The 24,262-nt window shown below is 42.5% G+C and overlaps 1 protein-coding gene across 1 annotated transcript; it reads left to right on the top strand.

The window, feature by feature from the left end:
* Positions 1–2,897: 2,897 nt before the first annotated feature.
* On the top strand, positions 2,898–10,123 carry TRHR (thyrotropin releasing hormone receptor). Its single transcript, XM_063419920.1, has 2 exons — positions 2,898–3,692; positions 9,731–10,123. Exons 1-2 carry the CDS (start codon positions 2,898–2,900, stop codon positions 10,121–10,123), a joined length of 1,188 nt encoding a protein of 395 aa, XP_063275990.1.
* Positions 10,124–24,262: the final 14,139 nt, after the last annotated feature.

The following is a 24,262-nucleotide window of genomic DNA, read 5'->3' as shown; positions in this document are numbered from 1 at the left end:
CCTGAGGATTGAGAAGTTTATCCACAGTGCCATCTCACTAGGTTTGCTGGACTGAATCTTTGATTCAGTGCCCTGCTGGGTTTGATCCCTGCTGGGTCCCTGAGTGCTGACACTGACTCTGTGATCTCTCAGTCCTGGGCCCCCTCATGATGCATTTTATGCTATGGGCTTGAACATCTGGGGCTACCCCCACTGTAGTCACACAGCTTTAAAAACATGCATTCCTAAGGGGAAATCTGTCCCTTTTGAAAGACAAAATGTTGTGGACTGTAAAGGGGCTGGGAAGAATATTTTTTATGACACTCAGGCATTACACTAGTGCTGACCTTTTTCCTCTTTCAACTGTGTCCAAAATAACAGCATCTGCAGATGGTATGGAGGACAATCAAAATTATATGTTTCTGCTGATACACTGTTGGTCAAGTAATCAGCAACCTGCATTTTCCCACAGGCCACTGCAAGATGTCTGGCAAAAACATCTAATTGTTTTCACTCCTGTTTCTTAATCTATTAAACAGGTAAAATAATATTTGCTTTAGTTCATTAAGTATTTTGGATCTCCAGATAAAAAGTATGTGATCATAACAGGGATGTGAAAAGGCAAATGGAATAAAATGACTGGAAAACTTAATTGAGTGGCTTCAATCCTCTGGAATTGTTTGAGTCTGATTTTCAGCTGTGATTCAGGTGATAGTTTCTTTTTGTCACCACCTGTTGTTTAAGTCTACTTAAAATCTATTTGCAAACATATGTCAGTGCTAAACACTACAGTCTGTTTTGAAATCCAAGATGCCTCTCCTCAGTTGTGCAACATTTTGTTTTGTTGAACTGTTCCCGAGCAAAGAGCAAAAACAATTCCCCTAAATGCAGAAAAATAAGGGATTTAAAGACAAATTTGCTCTCCAAATTTTTAACACAATAGTATAAGGAGAAGTGGTGGGCTGAGGGACTGTGATTGGGAGTTGACAAGGGCACTTTCACAGAGCCTTACAGAAGGGTTTGCTGTTGTTTCTCTCACTAAGGCATTTAGATAGCAAGTGAGACAGGAAAGTGCAGTCTCCAGATGCAGCTGGGCTACTGAACTGGTGGGCTTTCATCTGCACTGCTCAATACAGTTATTTCCACCAGCCTTTGATTTGTCTAATTTACACAGCCTGACTGACTGACCCGTGTTTATTCGACCAGAGGAGAATGTGCATTGAGGAAAGAGTGGTGGATTGGTGACACTCTGTGTGCTGTGTGCCTGCACTCGTGCACCTGTGTGTGACTGCTCTCGTTGAGAAGCGATTTGTGTTGTGATCAGTTTATTGTTGCTCTGCTGCAGTTCAAAGAAGAATTGAAAGGGCTCAGGAGTGATGATAGCTGTAGTGATAGGGGTTTTGAACAGATTTTTCTATTAAGTAAAAAAAAAAAAAAAAAGGCCTACATTTTTTTCTGCTATTTTTAAAAGCTGGGATGCATTTGTGTCCGTAAAGACCTGAAGAGACTATTAGAACTCTTTGCAGAGCAGGAGGCAAGTGCAAATCGCCATTCCTTTCACAATGGCACGGCGGCAGTCAGAATTCTAAAAATCAGTGCAATTTAGTGCCAGTCAGCTCTCCTTTGTTTGCCGGTGTGGATCAATGCGATCGATGCTGTCATGATAGCTGACTGAGAGCACAGAGGGAGAGCAGCGTGAGGCAGGGAAGTTCTGCTCCGGTTTCACCTGCAGCTGCTGTCCCCACCCCCGGAGCGCTGCGGCTCCTCCTGGCCGGGGCTGCGCTGCCCGGACCGGCTCAGCCCGGACCGGCTCAGCCCGGGATCGGCTCAGCCCGGACCGGCTCAGCCCGGGATCGGCTCAGCCCGAGATCGGCTCAGCCCGGACCGGCTCAGCCCGGGATCGGCTCAGCCCGGATCGGCTCAGCCCGGGATCGGCTCAGCCCGGACCAGCTCAGCCCGGGATCGGCTCAGCCCGGACCGGCTCAGCCCGGACCGGCTCAGCCCGGGATCGGCTCAGCCCGGGATCGGCTCAGCCCGGCTCGGCTCAGCCCGGACCGGCTCAGCCCGGGATCGGCTCAGCCCGGGACCGGCTCAGCCCGGACCGGCTCAGCCCGGGATCGGCTCAGCCCGGATCGGCTCAGCCCGGGATCGGCTCAGCCCGGGACCGGCTCAGCCCGGGATCGGCTCAGCCCGGACCGGCTCAGCCCGGACCGGCTCAGCCCGGGATCGGCTCAGCCCGGGATCGGCTCAGCCCGGCTCGGCTCAGCCCGGACCGGCTCAGCCCGGGATCGGCTCAGCCCGGGACCGGCTCAGCCCGGGATCGGCTCAGCCCGGGATCGGCTCAGCCCGGCTCGGCTCAGCCCGGACCGGCTCAGCCCGGGATCGGCTCAGCCCGGGACCGGCTCAGCCCGGGATCGGCTCAGCCCGGGATCGGCTCAGCCCGGCTCGGCTCAGCCCGGACCGGCTCAGCCCGGACCGGCTCAGCCCGGACCGGCTCAGCCCGGGATCGGCTCAGCCCGGACCGGCTCAGCCCGGACCGGCTCAGCCCGGCTCGGCTCAGCAGTGCCGGGGCACGGGGCTCTGCTCCCCCCCTGCAGGCAGGAGACCCCCACCTCCACCGGCTGGCTTCTCAGAATGCCTCAAAGCAGCCGTGAGAAAAGAGCCTTTTAGCCTGTTCACTTGTAGCGCGCTTGCCGGAGTCTCAGAGGCATTAACCCACCTGATAGTTGACTTTACAAAGACTGAAAGATGCTTTAGGGGGAGTGGAGGACGGGACAGGAATGGGACTGTGACCACATGGAGAACGTGTTCTGGAGCTGCAGCTCACCCACTCTCTGCTCCACTGACCATTGTGCAGGGGACCATGGGGAGCAGGTGCTGATCGAGTGCTTGGCAGGAGCAGCAGCGGGCTGGTGAAGATGGAGAATGGCACAGGAGAGGAGCAGAACCAGACTGGGCTGCCACTATCAAGCCAGGAGGGCATTACAGCTGAATACCAAGTGGTAACCATCCTCTTGGTCCTCCTCATCTGCGGGCTGGGCATCGTGGGCAACATCATGGTGGTTTTGGTGGTCCTCAGAACCAAGCACATGAGAACCCCCACCAACTGCTATCTGGTGAGCCTGGCCATGGCAGATCTCATGGTGCTTGTGGCTGCAGGGCTGCCCAACATCACAGAGAGCCTGTACAGATCCTGGGTGTACGGCTACGTCGGGTGTCTCTGCATCACCTATCTCCAGTACCTGGGCATCAATGCCTCTTCCTTCTCCATCGCTGCCTTCACCATCGAGAGGTACATAGCCATCTGCCACCCAATCAAAGCTCAGCTCCTGTGCACCTTTTCAAGGGCCAGAAAGATAATTATTTTTGTTTGGGCTTTCACCTCCATATACTGTATGCTCTGGTTTTTCTTGCTAGACCTTAACACAGTAGCCTACAAAGAGACGATTGTTGTGTCCTGTGGCTACAAGGTCTCCAGGAGCTACTACTCTCCTATCTACATGATGGACTTTGGTATCTTTTATGTAGTGCCAATGGTATTGGCAACTGTCCTCTACGGCCTAATTGCTAGAATATTGTTCCTGAACCCCATCCCTTCAGACCCAAAAGAAAACTCTAAGACCTGGATGAATGATGTGGCTCACCAAAGCAAGCCCGTGAATTCCAAGATGACTAACAGGAGTTTCAATAGCACTATTGCTTCTCGAAGGCAGGTAGGATCAACTATTTGAAATATCTTTCTGAAACCACTTGTTTTAAAGCTCACTTGTCTGAAGCTGTGGAAGGAGGTAAAACATATTCTTCCTTTTTTCTAAGTAGTCAAGTTTAAAATCAGTCATACACATATACGTAAAAATATGGGGTTTTTCTTGCCTGTACATTATTACCTACTGCAATGACCAAAAAAAGAAACAGTATTTTATTTCCTATATCAGAAAGCAATTAGGAAGTGTCAGTTATGAATGAAACATTTTTAACTATAGTTTCTTTATATTACAGCTTGTTAGTATTTTTGTCAAATACACAAAGTGACTCTTGACTTATTTTTGAGATTTGAAGGGAAGGAACTAGCCTGGGAGTTTGAGAGACTTGAGGTTGAGTCCCAGCTAAGGCACTATATCACTCAGCAAATGCAGTTAAGCTGTAAATTTTCCTGTCTCTTAACTCTCCTGTGAAAAGTCTGTTGAAGAAAGTCTGTATATAAATTGCTTTGTAAATGCTAAATATCTTTGTTACTCTGTCTCTCAAAAAAATATTTTTTGTATTGATGGCGCAAAACTGAGGCATAGGTTTTATCTAGCTTCTTTATATATTGTTGAATATGTGTGCTGCTGTGTGTAATAATACCAGTGGAATACAGTTAGTAGATTCTTTGCTGGCTATTTGCAGTAAACCACATGGTGTGCAGCAGGTAGCACAGCTGGTGCAGTGGTGGGAAACACAGGGTGCATCCTTGGTAGCTGGCTCTGGGGATATTATTCTTTATATTCTTCTTATTTTCCATCAATTTCTACTGTTTGTGAGAGGGACCATGTTCTCTTATGACAGAGATGGCAAAAACCTCAAAAGTTAACTGAGCTGCCTGCTAGAGCACTGAGCCCTGAGAGAGCACTAGAGCTATGCTTGGAAACACAAAACAGAAATACGTGGGCTAGGTTATATTTAATTATGTTGCCAATTATAGTTAATAGTCAGATAAGAAGTGTTTAATGTTGTTTTCCTTTGTCCATTAATTAGTAGAAGATAATCTGCTCTTGAAGTTCTTAATATCACTTTATGCTTGATTACATGTGCTTAGTCTCACTTAAAAAACAGACAAATCTTTTACATTGAACACTGATGAATATGACAGTTATATTATGAAACCAAAAAGTGAAGATTATAATGTGATACCTTTTATGTCTTGTAAAGACAGCAAGACTTTCTCTAAAAGCCTAAGCAACCTGATTGCTAAAGCAGCCTCATTACAAGTAAAGCTAGAATTTGCATATAGTACAACACAGGAAGAAAAGCGAGGATAGCATGGCATAATTACTAATATTTTTTGTATAATTTCAGCATGCAAAAGATAGGTAGTAGTGTAAAATGAGAAAAAAGTACATATTCAAAAAAATCTAGAATACCAACAGTTAGTAAGACACAAAAGGGAAAATTTCCTGCCACATTGAGGACATATATAGCTGACAATACAGTCTGGCCTGACAATGAGCCCTGCTGAAGTGTGAAACTCTGTCTTCCCAGACCTGTGTTTGCATTACAGGGATTGAGCAGTGTAGAATATCCAGTATGTGATCTGTAGAAAAGGTGACCAAAAATGTGGCGTGCACTTCCTGCTTCTGTAGCAGATCTCATATTTATTCAAGAACATTTCTATAAAATTAAATGCATGAGTTTTTCTGTAGAGGTGCTGGCTCCAGCTGAGAATGGGAAGTACTCCTATTCTTCATGATCCAAGACAAGGACAGGCAGACAAACCATTATTGTCATGGGCAGTGCAGACTCGACTTGGGGAAAATTAATATTGGTAATTTGTTGCCTGTTGTTATAGCCACAAGTTACACTCAGACCCTTCCCTGAGGCAGCCAGCAGTGTGGGGACAGAGTGTTGCAGTCAGGTTGCAGAGGTTGGTCTCCTGTCACTCGTTCCTTCTCACCCTTTCCCTGTTCCAGTGTGGGTCCTGCAGCCCATAGATCCCAGAATTTTTTTTTTTTCCATTCATAATACAAATACTGAATTACATATTTGCATGTAGGTTTCATGCTTTTCCCAAAGGAATTCCTCTTTCCTCAGATATCAAGGGGACTGAGAAAAATAAATGCAGTCTTACATAGCAAACATGTTGGTTTATACTTGAGATGGAATCCAGCTCACTTAACAGTATGCGTGTTATTACTCACATTGTTAGTTGATTAGTCCAATCAAATCATCTAAGGTCATCCTGGCTATCATGGCCAGTTATAAAAGGTAGATTGCCCTCTAGACAAAGCCCTCTCTTAGACAGTGTTGCAGTCTGTGATGGTCTGCTCACCAGAGAAATCCCTCTGTTCTCTCACAGCAGAGCAAGCACAGATTCCAGCTTGCAGTGCAAGATAAGTTTTGTATGGCTTACATAAATCCTCAGTCTTATCACTTGGTTTCACTTGTGGTGTTAGTATATCAAGACCTTAATCCTTCTGTTTATTTAATCCTCCTCCTCATTGCACAACTTCTTTTTGATCATGAAATCCTGGACTGGGATATACAATCTCTGTGTGTTGCAATGAACATGACCAGGCACAAGAAGATATTGTTACATGGCTTTAGAACACCAGAGTGACTATTGCTTTTACCTATCAGTGTCAGAGAGATTAGTACTCAAAGGAGAAGGAAGCCATACTAAACTTTGTTTCAGGATAATGAAAATGTTTATAAAAAACACTTCCTTAGAATAAGAAGCTTTTGGAGCAGGAAGGAAAAGGAGGATACTAGTTCAGAATCAAAATATTGGGGCTGTGTTTAGTAAAATCTATTTTAAATATTTTTTAGAACATCCTCAGAACTAAGAAGACAGGGTTTGAAGAATGTTTATATGCAGCCAGGACCATATTCAATCTCAAGCCCTTTGTTATCATTCGAACTACACTTGAAATTTGGACTAAGCTGAAATTGCTCAATGTCTTTTCACCATGTTTTCAATCTCCCTAACTAAGAATAGTTTGTACCCTGAACATAGGACATACAGTGCACATCCACAAGAAAAGAGCAATCAGTATGTGCTTGCCTTCTCTGGAGCAGTGAATTGAGGATGTAGGGTTGCTGCTTTCAGGGAGCTTTGGTCTATGCTTACAGGTATTAAAAAACATGTTCTTTTAAAATTTGTCCTCTTAGCACTCCACTGATGTCAAATAATTAGCCTTCTCCCAATATATACTTAGTTCTGTTCCACATGAAGTGATTTGAAAAAGGATATGGCATTTACTTAAACAAAGAGGACCAAACCTTCCTCTAAATGATTTCTTTTCAGCAATAAAGACTTTTGGTGTGGATAAGAATGCAGCTTTGGCCTCAGTCATGTATTTAGATAATGGGTTCACCTATAAAGCAAATTGAAATGAATTTGTGTCAGGAGTCCTGAGTGGTGCCTCACCCTGCAGTGGGGTGACAACCCCCACGCTGGGACAAAGAAAGCCTTGCCAGAGCTGCTGTCATTTGCACATGGGTCATGGTCTGAGGTAGCTGAGCATGAAGAACCACTCCAGAGCCAGCTGAAGGAGGATTTACCAATGGTCAAATAACTACTTGAACTCAGGGCCTCATCGTGTGTCTCAGAGACAGCCACAACTGCTCAGATGGATCAGGGAACTGAATTTCTGACAGGCAATAGAGATCTTGTGAGAGGTTTTTTGTTTTTGGCAGCTTTGGAAGGATATGTACTGCAGGCAGTTTAGAATTATAGTGAATTCTCCTCATTGTCCTGCATGGACTGAACCACCAAGAGATGCCACCCATGGGTTCTGCCTCTTCTCTTGCACTGAATGAAGACTCTGTGGAGGCATATGAGTACGTGAGTTGGTTCATTGACCTGAGCAAAATGGAAACCAGCTCTGCAGAGTGCTTCATTTCCAGCAGTAGAAGCTTATGATGTTAGAAATAAAATGCCCATATACAAACATATATACAAACATATACAAAATGCCCATATACAAACATATATACAAACATACATATATAACATCTATATTTGGGTCTATGGGATACAGTCACTTCAGGAGTAAGAGTCTTTTTTCATTGCTGTACAATGTTAATTGTGTAACTCTGAATTACCCCCTCCTTGACAGTAAGAATAGTTTACTTCTAGTCCAGATTCAAGCCGATAGCTGCAACACTGCAAATGATCCTCTGAGCAGTTTTTCCTGAAAGAAATGTAGATTGCCAATGACTGTGAGGTACCATAACGGAGTGCCCTGCTGAGCCTCTGGTAACAAAGTACTCTGGTGCCTGTGTAGGCTGTTATGCACTGAATGCCTGAGTTGATGAAATACATCTGGTGGTTTGGCTTTGTCCCATTGTTCACCCAGGCTCCACAACTGGTGGTTTTCTTCCTTTAAATGTGGATTATTTTCTGTGGGGAATGATTGTTCTCCTCTGAATGGATTTGCTCAGTGTGGAGGCACAGGCTGGAGCTGAACTGGAGGGATGAGAGCCAGAGTGGGTCAGTACTGGGTCAACTCTCTCTTTGCCACCATGTTCACAGGAATGGCCCTTTCAGAAGTGGAGATAAGAAGAGATTTGAATTACCTGGAACATTCACATTTGTATTTCATTCTATTACAACAACTGTGCACAGAAATTAGAAAAAAAAAACAGTCCAGAAGTCATAATGAAATGTATCAGTCAAGTGACAAATAAGGAGATAGTATTTCTCAGTCCTATTTTTTATTTTCACTGAACATAGCTGTAGAGAAATCAAAAGTAAGGGTGAGGGGAAGAGAACTACAAGATAAAATTGTAGTCTTTGAATATGTACATTTAAAGACTGATAGATAAAAATACATCAATTTTTAGAGTAACTTTGATTTTCATCACATTTTTTATTATAATACCTATAACAAACCCAAAAAAAAATAGCTTAAAAGTGTGTCTTTCTAGATAGACAGCAGAAAATACATTCATTGGGCAATGTGATGGCAGGTTTCTATATAATGAGCTTATCTGGTCAAAAGACAGGAGAGTTGTGTACTCTCAACTTCAAACTAAAACCTGCTTCTAAAACTATCATGTGTTTGTGAGTGATCTTAGTGGAGTTATCTCCTCTTGAAACTCTTATCAGTCTACAATCAAAAGAAGCAGTTGTAGCTCACCAAGATGTGTGCCAATACTTTCTATTTCACATGGTTAACCAAGTCATCTCCTGACATTCACGAGGCTATGTCACTGTTCTGTCCCATGTCACATTTCTGTCACTTTCTACCTTCTTTATTAATATCTCTTAAACTTTTGTTAATGTAGATACTGCTGAATATTGTCTACATTAGAACTTAATTATTTCCAAAATAATAGTTTTTAAGTGGGTTTAAATAATATTTTGTTGTTTCTTGTTCACTTCATTTCAGCTTTCCTGGGTATTCCCAAAGGTTGTTCTTTTTTTGAAAAAAGAAAATTACATAATAGAATAAAGTTCTTCTAACAATCAAGTTTTATTGATAAATCTTTTTTTTCTGGCTCTGTAAACTTTATTTCACTTTTAAGAGTAAACATCAAATAATGAAGATCTAATTAAATATTGAGGATTTGAGGAATAGAAATTAATCTAATTGTTCTCTTCATTTTCTTATTTATGGCTTTAAGAAGTTGTTTTAGACTAACTGTTAAACCAGATAACCTAAAAGGCTTAATGTTCAATTACTCTACAGGCTATGTTAGTCTAAAGGAAGAGCTCTATTGTGTTTGGGAAAAAAAAATACTTTCTATCCTTTTTTTTCCCATTTGAATCAACACCACCTTCCAGCACAAGAAGTGGAACTGTCCAAGGTCTACAACAGTTATCTTACTGGGGTATCATCTGGAAAGAGTAATTTAACAAAATCTAGGAAGAATTTGAAGCTAAGGGTTTTGTACTTCTTACTGTAGAAAATATTTCTGAATCAGATATTTATCAGAGATTCCTGCTGAAGGATCTGTCCAGAGTTTTGGTTTGGCCCTAGATGTGTAAGAAGCACGTGTTCATTCCAAGGGGAGTACTAACCTCGTGCCCCTCTTCTGTCCCCCTCAGGTCACCAAGATGCTGGCCGTGGTTGTGATCCTATTTGCATTCCTGTGGATGCCCTACCGCACCCTGGTTGTCGTCAATTCCTTTCTCTCCAGACCCTTCCAAGAAAACTGGTTCCTGCTATTTTGCAGAATCTGTATTTATTTAAATAGTGCCATCAATCCTGTAATTTATAATCTCATGTCACAGAAATTCAGAGCAGCCTTCAGGAAACTGTGCAACTACCAGCAGAAACAGGAGAAGAAATCTTCCAGTTACAGCATGGCCCTAAATTATAATGTCATCAAGGATTCTGATCATTTCAGCACTGAGCTAGAAGATATTACCAATACTTACCTGTCCTCTGCAAAATTGTCCATGGCTGATACGTGTTTGTCATCCAAGGTAACACATTAATAATGCATTGCAGTGTCTGCTGTGGAGTCCTCCAGAAGCAGAGCGTGTTGCTGGGCACGGGGCTGTGCTGGGGGAGCTTCCAGCTGGAGCAGCACTGCTGAGAGCGGGGAGGGGCTGGCAGTGACACGAACCAAACAGGGCACAGCAGGGAGGGACAACTGCCAGCTCTGAAAAGTTGTGTTTTCAAAGTGCCCAGCACAATGGGACTTGGGGAAGGCTGGGGAGAAACAATCAGATTAAGTCTTCTTTTCTGAGGAACCTTGGGCTGTAGCGGAACATCAGAAAGTGGTTCTCAGGCATGGTGCCTCATGTACACATCTGGCAGAGGGTGCTGTTGGTGTCTGAGCTCAGTGATTCCTCTGGGCATGGTCTGGCTGGCTGCAGGGAGGGCAATGGGGCATTTTCTCGTGCCTTCCCCCTTGACTCCAGCTGAGGGTTAACTAGGCTGGTGCCACCACACAGCTGGTGCTAAGGAGAGGCTCTCCCACACACCTGCACCTTTGTTCTGGATCTGCTGAAACCCGCTGCATTTCTGTGCTACCTGCAAGCATCCTGGTGTATGCAGCACATCTCTTTTACCCAGTTCTCTTGATGATGCACGTTGCTGTTTTCATGATGCTTTCTTTACACAATACTACCTAAATGCTGTCTGTGAACCCATGCATTTTAGATCTTAAAAATATAGATCATCTACAAAGAGGCTTATTTTTCATTTGTTTTTGCAGATGATATGAGAATGTAAAATATTTTTTCTCCATTTGCTTCTTCTCTCCTTTTTTTCAGGCCTGAGGCCCACCTTGTTGAGTATGCAACCATATAAGACATTTGGATGCTCTGTTCCCACCAACGGTATGAATTGTAAGGACATTTCTGCTCACAGAATTCCAGAAGCTACCATAAATCTTTACATAACTGCCTCTGCCCTACAAGAAAATGCAGCATCTTGGGGAGTGAAAAGAGTGTATTATTGAGGCTACCTGAAGGAAGTAGTTAACCTAGCTTTAGGCAGGTGAGTTGGCTACAGTACAATACCTAAATCCTTTTTCCCATTAACTGAAGAGTGGTCTTTGATCTCAGAATGAGCAAAGCTTGCCAGGACATGTCCATGGACACAGAGCAAGCAGTGGATGATGGTTCCTGTGAAGGGGAGAGATGAGGAGAGGAGCTGCTCTAATGTGTGGCTGTGTTGGGCACCTTCCAACAGCAGCCAGGATTGCTGCTAATAGCAGTAATTACCTGTCAGTGACTCCCTCATCCCACTTCTGTGCAAATCTCATTGCAGACATCATAGCATGCTTCACCAAACAGGTATCTGATGGCAAAGAGCACAAAATCTTTCTTTTCTTTGGTTTATTTTTACCTTGAGCAGTGTGAAATAGGAAGACCATTCAATGAATTTGCAGCAGGGAACAAACAAATTAAAAAGTCGGTAAGAAGCATTTAAAAGATCTTTTTTTTTTCAGCAATGTTTATAGATGTACCACTTTAAATGTAAGTCTCAACTATTACTGAATCCTGTTGGAACTTGACAGATATTGAAGAATATGCAACAGGCTTTCACCACCTCCTTTTATCTTGGTTCAATACCAATTGTGTCTAAGAGCATTAGAAGGGGTTTAGATCTTTATTATTGATAATATCTGGGGAAAAGAGGAAAAGTCAGAGAAAAATGACACTTCAAAAATGTTTTGTCTCAAAGTTTATAAGGACATAAAGTGTTGTCAGAAGAGAAGTCATCATGGGTTTTTACTTCCCAGCATAGCCCCTTCCCTGCTCTTCCCACACAGGCCTGTGATGAGCAGCCAGGCACCACAGCCTCCCTGATGTAGCTGCAGACAAAATACCATGTATGGCTTTGCCTTTGCTCTAGACCAGCTCTTGTTCTTGCTAGAAGTACATTTTCTCACTTCTGTGCATCACAAGCTTGGGAAAGTGCCTGTGTATTCCTGTTTGTCATGAACATTTGCACAGATTTGTACATGACATTTAAAAACCTGTAAAAAACCTGATTCACAGAATCACAGAATAAGCTGATTTGGAAAGGACCCAGAAGCATCATCAAGTCCAACTCCCAGCCCTGTGCAACCCCATCCCCAAGAGTCACAAACTGCCCAGAGTGAGTGAAAGAGGTAGTCTCTACAGCACTGTAAGGCTTTCCTATCCAGTATCCTTTTGCCTACATAGCCACTTCCCTAATAAGACCGTGAACCTGTGTCTGCTGCATCCGAAGGAATGTCTGTTGGGCATTCTCTACATGGCAAGGAGGAAGCAAACAAATTGCCCAGAGAGGCTGTGGAGTCTCCCTCACTGGACATACTCAAGAACTGCCTGCACTCGGTCCTGTGCCCTGTGCCCTGGGATGACCCTGCTTGGCAGGGAGGCTGGACCAGATGATCCACTGTGGGCCCTTCCAGCCTCACTCACTCTGTGATTCTATGATTTTGTAACAGTCTGTGTCCTGCTCTGTCTGCATCCTTGCTTTATCTCCTGTTTTACCTTTCCAGAGCTCCACAGGCACTTTCCAGTTTGGCAGAGTGATGGCAGGGCATGGAAGGGATCAACAGCAAGGAGGTTTTAACCAGCAGTGTAGGTGTGACAAAATTCCAGAAGCTGGCAGAGCTGTGTCTGGAGCAGAGCCAGCAGAGGGATCCATGCAGGCCATGTTGCAATCTTTCCCAAATCCTCTGCTTTTCCCAGCTTGCCAGGTTGTCTGTCTGAGCAGCACAGGCCACCAGGCAGGCACATGCTGTGGGGTCTGTTTCTGTGCAGATGCCTGAACCCCCACAGGACTGGAAGGGCAATGTCCAGACTGCTTTTAAAATGATAAGGGAGAACTAAAATGACAAAGTCACATGGCAGCCAAGTAAGCAAAGCTGGCTAGGGCTCAAGAGTCAGAGAGAAGGATACCAATATATTCTCAAATTAGCACTTAGCAACTAATTAATCTCATAAAGACAATACTGTAGCTGTGACATACACTTTAAGCAAACCTTTCCTTTGTAGAGTTTGATGTGAAAATATGGAGTTCTATAGCATTTTACTGCTTACACTTGCTTAAAGCTACAGTTTGTTTTAAGGGAAAAGTCAAGGAGAGATACCACAACCTGCTTAACCTCCTCCAAAGCACCTGTCACAGAGAAATTAAATTATCTGTGAACCTTACACAGGAATTTAAGGATGCTTATCCAAGAGACATTGAAAGGAAAGCCAAGTTCGTGTGTCTGGCTGAGTAAAGTCTTTGTCTGATGTGTCAAACCCTTTTGATGGAGCCAGCACCCTGCAGCTGCCGAGCTGATTCAGGTATGAGCTGAGGGAGAGGCTGCGAGGCAGCCACGGGTGGAGCTGATGATCCCTTTGCTCTTCACATGCTGTTTTCAGTCAGACACCTATTCAGTGCTCTCAGACAAGGCCCTACTTTACAGAATTTCTCAAGAGGTGCTAGAACTAGTTGTTTTTCTTACTTAAAAAGCTAGATGTACAGGACTAGCAGCAGGCAAAGGGAGCATTCTGTGGAAACCTGGCTGTCTGGTGCGGAGCACAAGAGGCTGGGTAAACCTGAGCTCAGTATTTGTATAATAATCATAATACAAACTTTCATTTTTATCTTAATGCTTTCAGAGCACAGACTGAATTACAGCTTTTATAGACTGACAGTACCAGAAGTGGATTCTCTCCTTTATTTGCCTTTTTGCTCAAAAAGTAACTATCTGCTCTCTCAGCCTCTGCTCCACCAGATGCTCAGGTGAGGTATTTAAACCCAAATTCTTTGCGATCCTTCATCAAGGGCTAAAATCTGTGTAGGTAGCTTTGTATCCACCATCACTGGGAATAACAAAAATGAAAAGAAATTGCTTCTTTCTGATATTTATTTGTGTTAACAGAAATGATTATGATTGGAAAATTGTGTGCAAAATCGCAATATTTAAAATTGCATATTTAAGCTAAGGTGTGGTTTTAACTGATGATGTGATGTGACTGTATCTTTATAGATGTTAGTTGTGAAATCCATGCTAAATTTATACTAATATGCAGCTAGCACTACAAAACTTTTTCAGACATCGTGCTAATGTGACTATTTCTGTTCGCCCTTCTGTTTAGAACAGCAATCTTTTTTCTTGTACTCAGATGTTGTAAATCATATATGTGAACATGTATTTTTTTCAAATATTGTGTGGCTTTAAATTTATTGATAATTATATAAACTCTTTTGCTGGAAGTGAAAGTGGCTGGATGTCAACTACTGACTGCAGTAGTTGATATAACTACTGATATAACTTATAACTACTGATAAGATATAATTGTCTTTGTATATTTATTTTGTGGATGGCAAACTCCTTTGCACCATTTAGTCTGAAAGAATTGTCCGATTGGTAGCAATATTGAAATCCATGCCTATATCCTTATTTAACATCTTTTATGTAAAGTATTGCATTCTTATTAGACTTTTATTTAGAAGTTTATCCAGAATGTGACAGAAGAGGTGCTGCTTTTGCATCTGGCTTGGGGAGCTATGCTGCTTCCTTTCTGAAATGCTGAGATTTCAGAACCTTCAGTGAAGGTAAATTGTGCAGCTGAGAAAGGTTGGGTGTATTTGTAACACACTTTGGTTCAAATTGTCATACAACCTCCCTGAGTTCAGAGTAAAGGACATACCAAAGAGGCTCCAAGGTGCTGTGAAAGGATTTATGATGCTCCTGTGGAAATGAATGACTCAAATAATAAAGATCTCACTGGCATCCCTGCAAAAAAATTATTCAGCAAAATGGACTGAAGGACAGATTCTACATCAGGAGCCACTGCAGTATCTCTCCAGCTACACAGTGAAGGATTGGATCAGTCACTTTGGAAGTTGACCATTTTGTTTGATTTTTTTGTTTTGTTTTGTTTTGTTTTGTTTTGTTTTTTGGTGGGTTTTTTTTGCCTTTTTTTTTTTTTTTAAGGTATTCTAAAAATAAATAAATAGACAAATAAATAAATAGATAGATAGGTAACACTCATATCCCACAGATCTCAGCACTGTCACCATGGAAAAAAAAACATTATTCAAGAATTTGAAAAGATAAATTGTTCTTTAAACAGTGTTGTCTCTGTGTTTAATCTTTTCTCTACGTCTGTGTACAGTTGTTTCTTTTGCTACAAACTGCAGTGAAATTTGAAAATCATCTTTCTATATTTTTTATCTTCTTGAGGCAGAACTGTTTCTTTGCTCCTTTGTTATTTTCAATAAGAATTTGTTTTCTCTTAATTCTTTCATTACTTCTGGGGTACATTGATACAGCAAATGCCAGTGAATTGTCTCAGCCAAAGTCATTTGGACTCCTGAATTCATTAATTTCCTGGAAATTTGAATTCTAACAAATTATGTAAGAGCTACTAGTTTAGAGGGAATTTCTTCTTCACCTACCCAGAGTAATTCCAGTTTCATTCTGTCACTTCATGTGGTTTATTTATTTGTTTATTATAAATATTGTGAAATTGTTCAGAGAAATGTACTATTGACAAATGTAGAACATTTTTTGTTCAAAAGAAACATTTTGTAATTCTTGGATGTGTGTTGCTGTGGGGATTAATTTGTAATGGATTTTTGTTGCTACTCTAATAAAATGTTGAGCAAGGTAATTATACTGCAATTTAGATTTTTTAACAACCACTTTAAAACACACCTTTTACCTTGCTGTCCTTGGAAATGGACAGAAAATGTCATAACAGCCTTTTTCATTTGTAGGGGAATGAGATCTTGAAAAATGCAGACTTTTTTTCCTGAAGGAAGAGCAGTGTGCCAGTACTTTAGCAGTAGTCACGTTGCTTAAATGGAAGGGGATTCATATGAATCCTTGTCCCTGTTACAAGGATTATTTATGTATTTTACATTGGACAGCATTAAGCAAAATAAACAAATAATAAAGGGGCAATCCCCTGACATCTTGGGAGTAGGGGCAGAGACCAGAAGCCACTTGGTTCTTTGGTCACTACAATCAGCATAGTTGGTCCCTGTACTCCATGGGTACTGCATGGATTTTCTGGTGATGCCAGCCACTTGTGCTTTAACACAGCCTCAGGAGGATGAGTGGAATTACTTGATCTGCTCTGATTTTCCCCAAGGTAATGTATAGGAAACTCAGTCTCCTGAAGATATACAGAAAAGCTAGAGTATGTCTGGGAAGTCTAGCTCTTCCTAGAACTAGACTAAAGCCCAATTATTGCCTCTCATTTCTTAGGTAAATGCTCTAGCTCTGGTCATAAAGACAGAGGGCTCAATCTCTGTCAGGTCTTGCTGACTTTTGTGATTCTCAGGCAGTAAGTTTCTTAATCTTTTCATTTGTACCCAACCCGAGTTGTCTACGTGGGGCTGGATAACCCCATACCCTGGTGGGTGGTGGGGGTGACCTCAGAGCAGCTCTGGGGACATGTGGCACTGTGGATCCTGCTGAACACTTTGACCACAAGGCAGCAAAATCCACCTGCAGCAAAGACAGCCAGGAACCTCCTGGTATATTAGACAGAGCATTGTCAGCAGGCCAAGGGAGGTGATCCTTCCCCTCTGCTCAGCCCTGGAGAAATACATCTGGGATGCTGTGCTGGGGCCTCTCAGTACCTGAGAGACACGGACATGCTGGGATCAGTCCAGTGCAGGTCCACAGAGGTGGTGAAGGAACTGCAGCATCTGACATATGAGAAGAGGCTGAGAGAGTTGGGATTTTTCAGCCTGGAGAAAAGCAGGTTCAGGGAATCTTATCAGCATGTATAAATACTTCATAGGGAGAAGCTCCAAGGCTCTTCTCAGTGATGCTCAGTGACAGGGAAAGAGGCAAGAGGTGGGCACAGACTGAAATACAGCAAATTTCCCTGAAGCATTTGGAGAAAGCCTTTTACTGTGAGTGTGGTCAAACACTGGAGTAGATGTCCCAGAGATGTTATCAAGTCAAGCTTAAGTTCCTCCCTACAAACTTCACTCTTTCAGCTTCCCCTAACAGCTCTAGATTGTATCAACTTTTTTATTTTCCATCACTAAGATGAACTATTTGTTTGGTGAACATGCATAATTGTCCTATTCCTCCTGCATTTCTCTCTTACTGCAAGTGAAAGAGTTATTTTTTCCACTTGTTTTGAGAGTTTTGATGAAGTTTATAATATGTGTGCTCTTATTGATGGTTTGATGTATAGAGTTAAGCAGGACACTGCAGAGGGCACATCCTGGTCTCAGCTGAGAGTATTGGGCTGCTGGCGAGGAGGAAATGCTCCTGGGGCAGGGCACTGGTGTCTGGCAGAGCATCAGCCCAAAGCAGGGCCCAGAGGGGCTCAGCATCCTTCAGCCATGTGGAACTCAACTCACTGAGCTCTCCTCCCGAAACACATGTGCTGACACCCACCACTGGATGCTGTTTTCAAAAGCAATACTGTGATATAATACAACACCCAGCACTCTACAGAAATGCAGCAGGGCAGCACTGACAAACACCTATTGGACCTGCCAGATGGACCATTCCTCTTTCATCACAACTCCTCGAGTCTCTTAATGCTTATGCTGCCATTTGGAGTCACTCTCAGCACTTGATTTCAGTGGGGAAAAATTAAGGGAAAACAAAGTTCCATCTGTTCTGAGAGAGCTGGAGACTGAGTGCACAGTGTTCCATCAGGCAGAGAGGCATTTCTGCCCTGAGCACATTTTGGATCCAAACAGGCAGAAGAGAAAAGCTCCTGGTCTGCCAAGGCCAAAACATGGGACAAAAAACAAAGTACAAGAAACCATGGAAAATAATAACAATAATAATAACAATCTCATATGATAAACTTCTATTTTGTGTAGAGGAGATAAGTGTTCCTTCTCATTGTTAACAACCATTTATATCCTATAGCTTGGATATATGCAAATATGGAATAATGAAAATAAAATTATAGTAACAGACTTCCACCCAAAATCTTCACTTAACTCATAGCTTCTAATAAAATAAAGCACAGAAGACAGGCGGTGTCTAAAACAAGTGTCACCCATCCAACAAGTACGATTTTTGAGACAAGCTGATGAGCACACCTTGAGCTTATATTAATTTCAGAATGTAATTATGCAACTCTACTGCCAGCTCCACAGCAGAAAGAGGTCCTGTAACAATGGATCAGGTCCCTGTTGATCACAAACAGGTTTTTCTTTCAAGTTCTGGACAATAACTGTATGAAAGAAAACTAACAATAACATGATGCAGCTCCCAGTGTCTGGGGAAAGTACAGACAGCAAATTGGGATAACAGATTTGTCTCATATGCCACTGATTTATAGCTGAAATACAGCAAAGCACATTTAGAGGGTAATTATGGAAAGATCTAAGGTATCTTGAAAGGCAGGCTGTATTATGTTCAGGCAGACATTGTCATTCAGTACAACAATGAGCAGAAATTACAAAGGGTAATTTAAGGCTAAAGGATAAATAAGTAATTTAGCACATAGGAAACACATTTAGGAAAGAAATAGGAAATGTAATTGTGATGGGAGGAAGTGTCTTCAGTAATTGACTCCTTATAATGCAAACATGACATTTTAAAATGTTACCTTGTATCCTACCCTGTTTATGCAAAACAATTAAAAGAGTGGGCAAGGCTGTGAGAGAATACAGTGGATGTGTGGGAGAGGCAGATGGCCATGTCTACTGCAGTGAGAACAGGTTAGTGTCATTTTTTAGAGATCGTGTCTAGTAACAAGTTGCACATCAAAGAAACTTCACAAGCTGTTGCTGTTACACTAAAATAGCGTGTGACAAGATGCTTGAAAGAGACTGTTGTGTCTGATGTACTAGAAAACATAAGGGACCGTGGACTGAGCTTGCATAATAAAATGGTATTTTCCTAAATTACAAAATCTAGTTTCTTTTCCCCAGTGCTGTGACATTCTGGACTGTCAGACTGAAGTTCAATAGGGTGCTTCTATTATAACTTCTTAAAATAAATATTTTGGTGCAGAGGATTCTATTCTGCAGGTAATAATTGCCCATAGTGAAGAGTAGTGAACGAAGCAGCAGCTCAGGCTGGGCACTGTCCAACGCTGCCAAGCTGCTGCTCAGTCCCTGGAGCACATCTAGTCCCCAGCAAAGCGACACTCACAGGGAGACAGCCTGGCCTGGCAATATTCCCAATTGGCGCTAGGGCTGTTGCCACCCTCTCTAAAGGAGTTTCTGTGATACAGACACAGACCATGTGGTGCCTGTTGGGTCTGGAGATGGCAAGTGGATGGTGGTCTGAGTGTTAGCATAGGCACAGCCACGCTACTCATGGGACATAAAGGACTTTACTATCCCTTATTTATGACTCCTCCAAAGGTTTCCACCCAGTCTCCATAACAAAGTTAAAACCAGGGCAGTTTTGTTCTCTGCCAGCAGTTTCATCCTTCACATCCAGATCTGAAACTGACTTGGGCACTTTCTGCTGCCTGGAATGACAGCATAGGAGAAAAGATACTACTTCTCCCTAAAAGGATTATTCTTCTATTATAAACAAGAATAAGAAAATAAACTTCACTATAATACGGAATTAAGTTTTCCACAGAAAAAGTGTCTTATAGTGTTTGCAGATTGTGTTGTTTTTCACCAGAGGCTAATGAAAGGACAAGAAAATTGGGTATTGCGATGCAAAGAAAGACCAGCTGGACATGGTTAAACAACAGTGTTGAAGGGGCAAATGCCATCTAGTTACAGCCCTAAATAATTAGAGTTTTGTAAGTGCCTCTCTCAAAGATTGTGACTTTATGCTGAAGTGCTATTAAAATTCTCTCTACCACCAAATTCATCAAACACAAATATACTCTTGGTGACCTCTGTGTGCTTAAAAGCTTTGCAGAACAGCATTGGCTAATTAATGACAAATTTATTTTTAAATAAGAAGACACTGGAATGGATTTTCTTTTCCCACTTAATGAGAGCTGTCTAAAGTCAGATTTTTCTGATTAAGGTTTCAGCAAAATAGCTGGACTTCTGTCAGTATTTCAGAAATCTAATCTCTAAGACTGTGCCAGGAGCAGCAAGTCTACATGAGCATATTAAATGCACAGTGGGGAATAAAAGACTGTGTCAAAAAATACCTCAAATGTGAAACACATTCTTTTAATTCTTTCTATTTCAATACTCAAAAGACTCTTTGAAGGGATATCCCTCAGTAAACCCAAGTGAACACCGTGGATATGTAGGACAGCTGCCATCAGCAAAGCAGCTAAATGTAAATTTAGAATGTGTATCACATAAGGCTAACAACTAAAACCTTGTTTATTAACAGTGGGTGTAATCCACATACATTTACATCAGTAAGAGAAATGAAAAACAGGTAAACTCTGAGCTCTGCAGCGTGGATTCAATATCCAGACTTCTGGGAGAAGATATTTTTCTCTCTAGTCTCTTATTTTTTATTTTTTTTCCCAAAGGATACTATCTCATGCATCCTTTTCCTTTTGCTCTAGGCCACTTATTATCTCTAATTGTGCTGTTCATGCTGCAAATCTCATTTGATGGTTTCTGGCTGGGAGGAAAGTCAAAGTTTGATTTCTGACTTCAGTTGGTTTCCTTTGTTCACTAAGACAAAATACTGAAACTCTTGGGACATACTACAATTAGCACGTGTCCTTTCTGCTCTCCAGAACCTCTGCTTTGTGGAGCTGTTATTTTCAGAGACCAACTTTGTATAAGGCTTACACTTGACAGGTACATGTCTGGTAAATCTTGTGCTTCAGCTTCACGAAGGAGGCTGCCTTCTTAATTCTGGCATCAGTGAGGATAACACTGAGGCATTATCCTGCAGTCAGTTCTCTCCATCATAATGGTTCTAAGAATCAGGAAGTCTTTATGGGGATGCCCATGCAAAAGTGTCTCTGAGCATTTATTTCCATGAGTGCTGCTCTGATGTTTTGTAACCTGGTTATCACAGTTTCTGGGAAAGATCTTGGCTGCACTTATTGCCACAGCACAGGCAGAGAGGGGCTGAGACTGTGCCCATGATGAAGGCACAATACATTTATAAACACAGAATCACAGAATAAGCTGAGTTGGGAGGAACCCACAAGGCTCATTGAGTCAAACTCCTGGCTCCTGGCTAGAACCATCCCCAAGACTCACACCATGTGCCCAAGAACATTGTTGAAACACTTCTTGAGCTCTGTCAGGCTTGATGCTGTGACCACTTCCCTGGGGAGCTGTTCCAGTGCCCAGTCACCCCCTGGGTGAAGAACTTCTTCTAAAATCCAACTAAACCTCCCCCGATGCAGCTTCAGATCACTCCCTCAGGTCCTGTCACTGCTTACCACGGAGCAGGGATCAGTGCCTGCCCCTCCTCTTTCCCTCATGAGATCTGCCCTCAATGTCCTCCTCTCCAGGCTGAACAGACCAAGTGACCTCAGCCTCTCCTCACAGAGCTTCCCCTCAAGGCCCTTCACCATCTTTGCTGCCCTCCTTTGGACTCTCTCTGATAGTTTAATATCTCTCTTATGTTGTGGCACCCAAAACTGCCCCCAGCACTGGAGGTGAGGCTGCCCCAGCTCAGAGCAGAGCAGGACAATCCCCTCCCTTGCCTGGCTGGCCATGCTGGGCCTGATGACCCCCAAGGACAGGGTTGGCCCTCCTGGCTGCAGGCACACCCACACCAGCTCCCTGCATCCCTGCTCAGCCCAAACTGGATCAAGCCCAGGGAAGGCTGCATGGCCAGGCTGTCCCTGTCCCTTCCCTGTCCCTCAGACCTGTGTGAGGGCTCAGTCTGCAGCTGAGGCACTGACACGGGTCTGCACACTGTGGTCAGTGAGCCCTGCCATGCAAAGGTGCTGAAGAAACAAACTTCTTGGAGAATTTTCCTGATGCCAGGTGAGGCAATTGTATGGGAACACAAATTCTTCTTGCAGTTAAGCTTTCCAATCTTCTCAATGTCTTGGGATTGTTTCCAACAGAAATGTTCTCCCACTTTGTTTATTCATTTTCAGGAAAGTTGATACTACTTAGAGTGGTCTGGAGACCCAATAGTCCTGGGTTCTACTTAACTTATTTTTTTCTATTGTTTAATTGCTGTTTCCCCAGTAATGTGTCTGGAATAGGCTAATGTATGAATTGCAAAATGTATGGCTAAGTAACAGGTTCTTTGCACTACCAGGGGCTCTGTCTTCATGAGGTTTGAGTACTTAAAGTTTGCAAAGTTCATTTGGCAAAGGATTAACAGAAGTCGTGTTCAGATCCACCTGCTTGTTTTCCCCAGGTAGCTCTGTAGAAGAGAAACCAGTTCTGAGGGGGAAAGGGGAAATTTCCTCATTAATTAAATTATAAACCACTGTAAAGGTTGAAGTGGTGTGTTACTGTGGCGTCTATTACAGAATGACTAAGGGGTTCAAAACCTAATTTTTGTGATATGGAGAAAGAATGTCACATGAATCATTCCTTGTCAGCATGACTAGGAGCTGTACCAGACTAATCCATCATTATCCCAATCTTCAAAATGTCATTTTTCATAGTGCATCATCGGAGGAAATTAATGGAAAATTAATTAGAATTAATTGAAAATTGCTGTCATGTTTACTGATCAGGAATGGAAGGACAAGGCAAAAACAGCTTCTGCTTCTACATCTGTTACCATTAATGCCATCAATAAATAGAAATAGATCGAAAACTGGTGGGTTTTTTTCAAGTTGGTTGAATTATAGAGTATTAATTACTTATGCACGGAGTAATTACTCTGATTGTTGATCCAGCTGGTAACAGAAATTAAAGAAAGCAGTGAAAAGCTTGTGTAGCACAGAATTTGCCTTTCAGATGAGTAGTTTCAGAATTGCAGTGTTGAACCAAGGAACAACACAAGATTGCACTACACAGTATCTCCTTTAATAATGGCACATGAAACTGGAGAATAAAAATTGATAAGAAATATTTTATATCTGAATTTTATATCAAGAACATGTCTGGAGCTTGCAAATGGCGGAGATAAATATGTGAACCAGAGATAAAGATATCAGATAAGATTAAAGATACCAGAGTCCATCACAACATGTGCCACTTCCAGCTCCTTTCCCTCCCTTCAGCTGCCACTGCTTCTTGAATAAATCAGCATGAGGACTGATCAAGGAACATCCTTGACTTTACATAAGTTAGTTGTTTTCAAACAAAACATTTGTTAAGATTCCTGCAAATATAATCTTTCTGTATTAAAAGTAAACTATTCCTAACTGGATGAGTAATTAAAGCTGCAGAGTGCTTATGTTTGGCTGGCTAATCAGAGCTCCAAACTGCCTCATTGCTTAGAGCTAGACACACTTTCATGTTAAGCTGAATAATTAAAATGGAATATTTTCCTGTGCAAAAATGAGATACTCAAGGCCTAATTTGCAAAATATTTTAGTATTAGCAGCTTGAATCCTCTGTGAAGCTAGAGAGGAAGAATCAAAGAGCCCTATAAGTGTCTAGGCTTTGAATTAGGATTTGTTTTCTGCCAATGGAAGTTCAGCTTTTCAAAGTAATAAAAGTTGGGGGAAGATACCTCTTAAACAGTGGCTGTTTCAGAGATTCCACTTGTTTCAGCTAGGAAACATTTTTAAAATAAATCCACACAATTAGGTGCATCTGCATCAGTCACAGTAAATATTAGAGCAAAGGAGGACTTGGAAATTTTTGACACCAATGCCTGCTACTTTTGGGAGTGCTTTTCAATTCCAAGCACTTCAGACACAGACCAGGGCCCCAGGCAGGGTGGGTGTACTTGGGGAAGGGGACCTTCAGAGCAGTTCAATGCATCATCCAAGACCTGTAGGAGGGTCTTGGGTTTAAAAATGTAACCAAAAATGTGTATTCTATTTTCATCTGTTGAAGTCAGTTGGGAGATATTGTTCCTTATCTCTTGTAACTCTAGAAGTGGAAAGAGGGTGGATGTCCTCTGTTAATGGGACACCTGATAACACCAGATAAGGCAGGGCCTCCTTATCTCTTCCTCCACCCATCCTCCTCCAAGGAACATCACCTGTGAATGGGCCATTTAAGGCCTCTCACATGATTGATAACATCACCTCATTGCATTGTGAGATGCTCACCTAGTGGGAGGAGCCAAAGCCTTTCCACCGAGATAAATCCAGCAATCCCACACACCAAGGGAGTGTGTTTCCACTGGATTCACAGAGGACAACTGGACCCTTCCTTGA

This window comes from Prinia subflava, chromosome 1 (assembly GCF_021018805.1).
Source record: "Prinia subflava isolate CZ2003 ecotype Zambia chromosome 1, Cam_Psub_1.2, whole genome shotgun sequence".
In the NCBI taxonomy this organism is placed as follows: domain Eukaryota; kingdom Metazoa; phylum Chordata; class Aves; order Passeriformes; family Cisticolidae; genus Prinia; species Prinia subflava.
Note: the sequence above shows the minus strand (reverse complement) of the source record. Positions and strands in the feature narration are given on the sequence as shown.

Bases quoted from the DNA above. Each gene is read 5' to 3' on its own strand.
- TRHR (XM_063419920.1), top strand. From the start codon at position 2,898: ATGGAGAATGGCACAGGAGAGGAGCAGAACCAGACTGGGCTGCCACTA. The intron at 3,693-9,730 runs GTAGGATCAACT...TGTCCCCCTCAG, and splicing joins CTATTGCTTCTCGAAGGCAG to GTCACCAAGATGCTGGCCGT.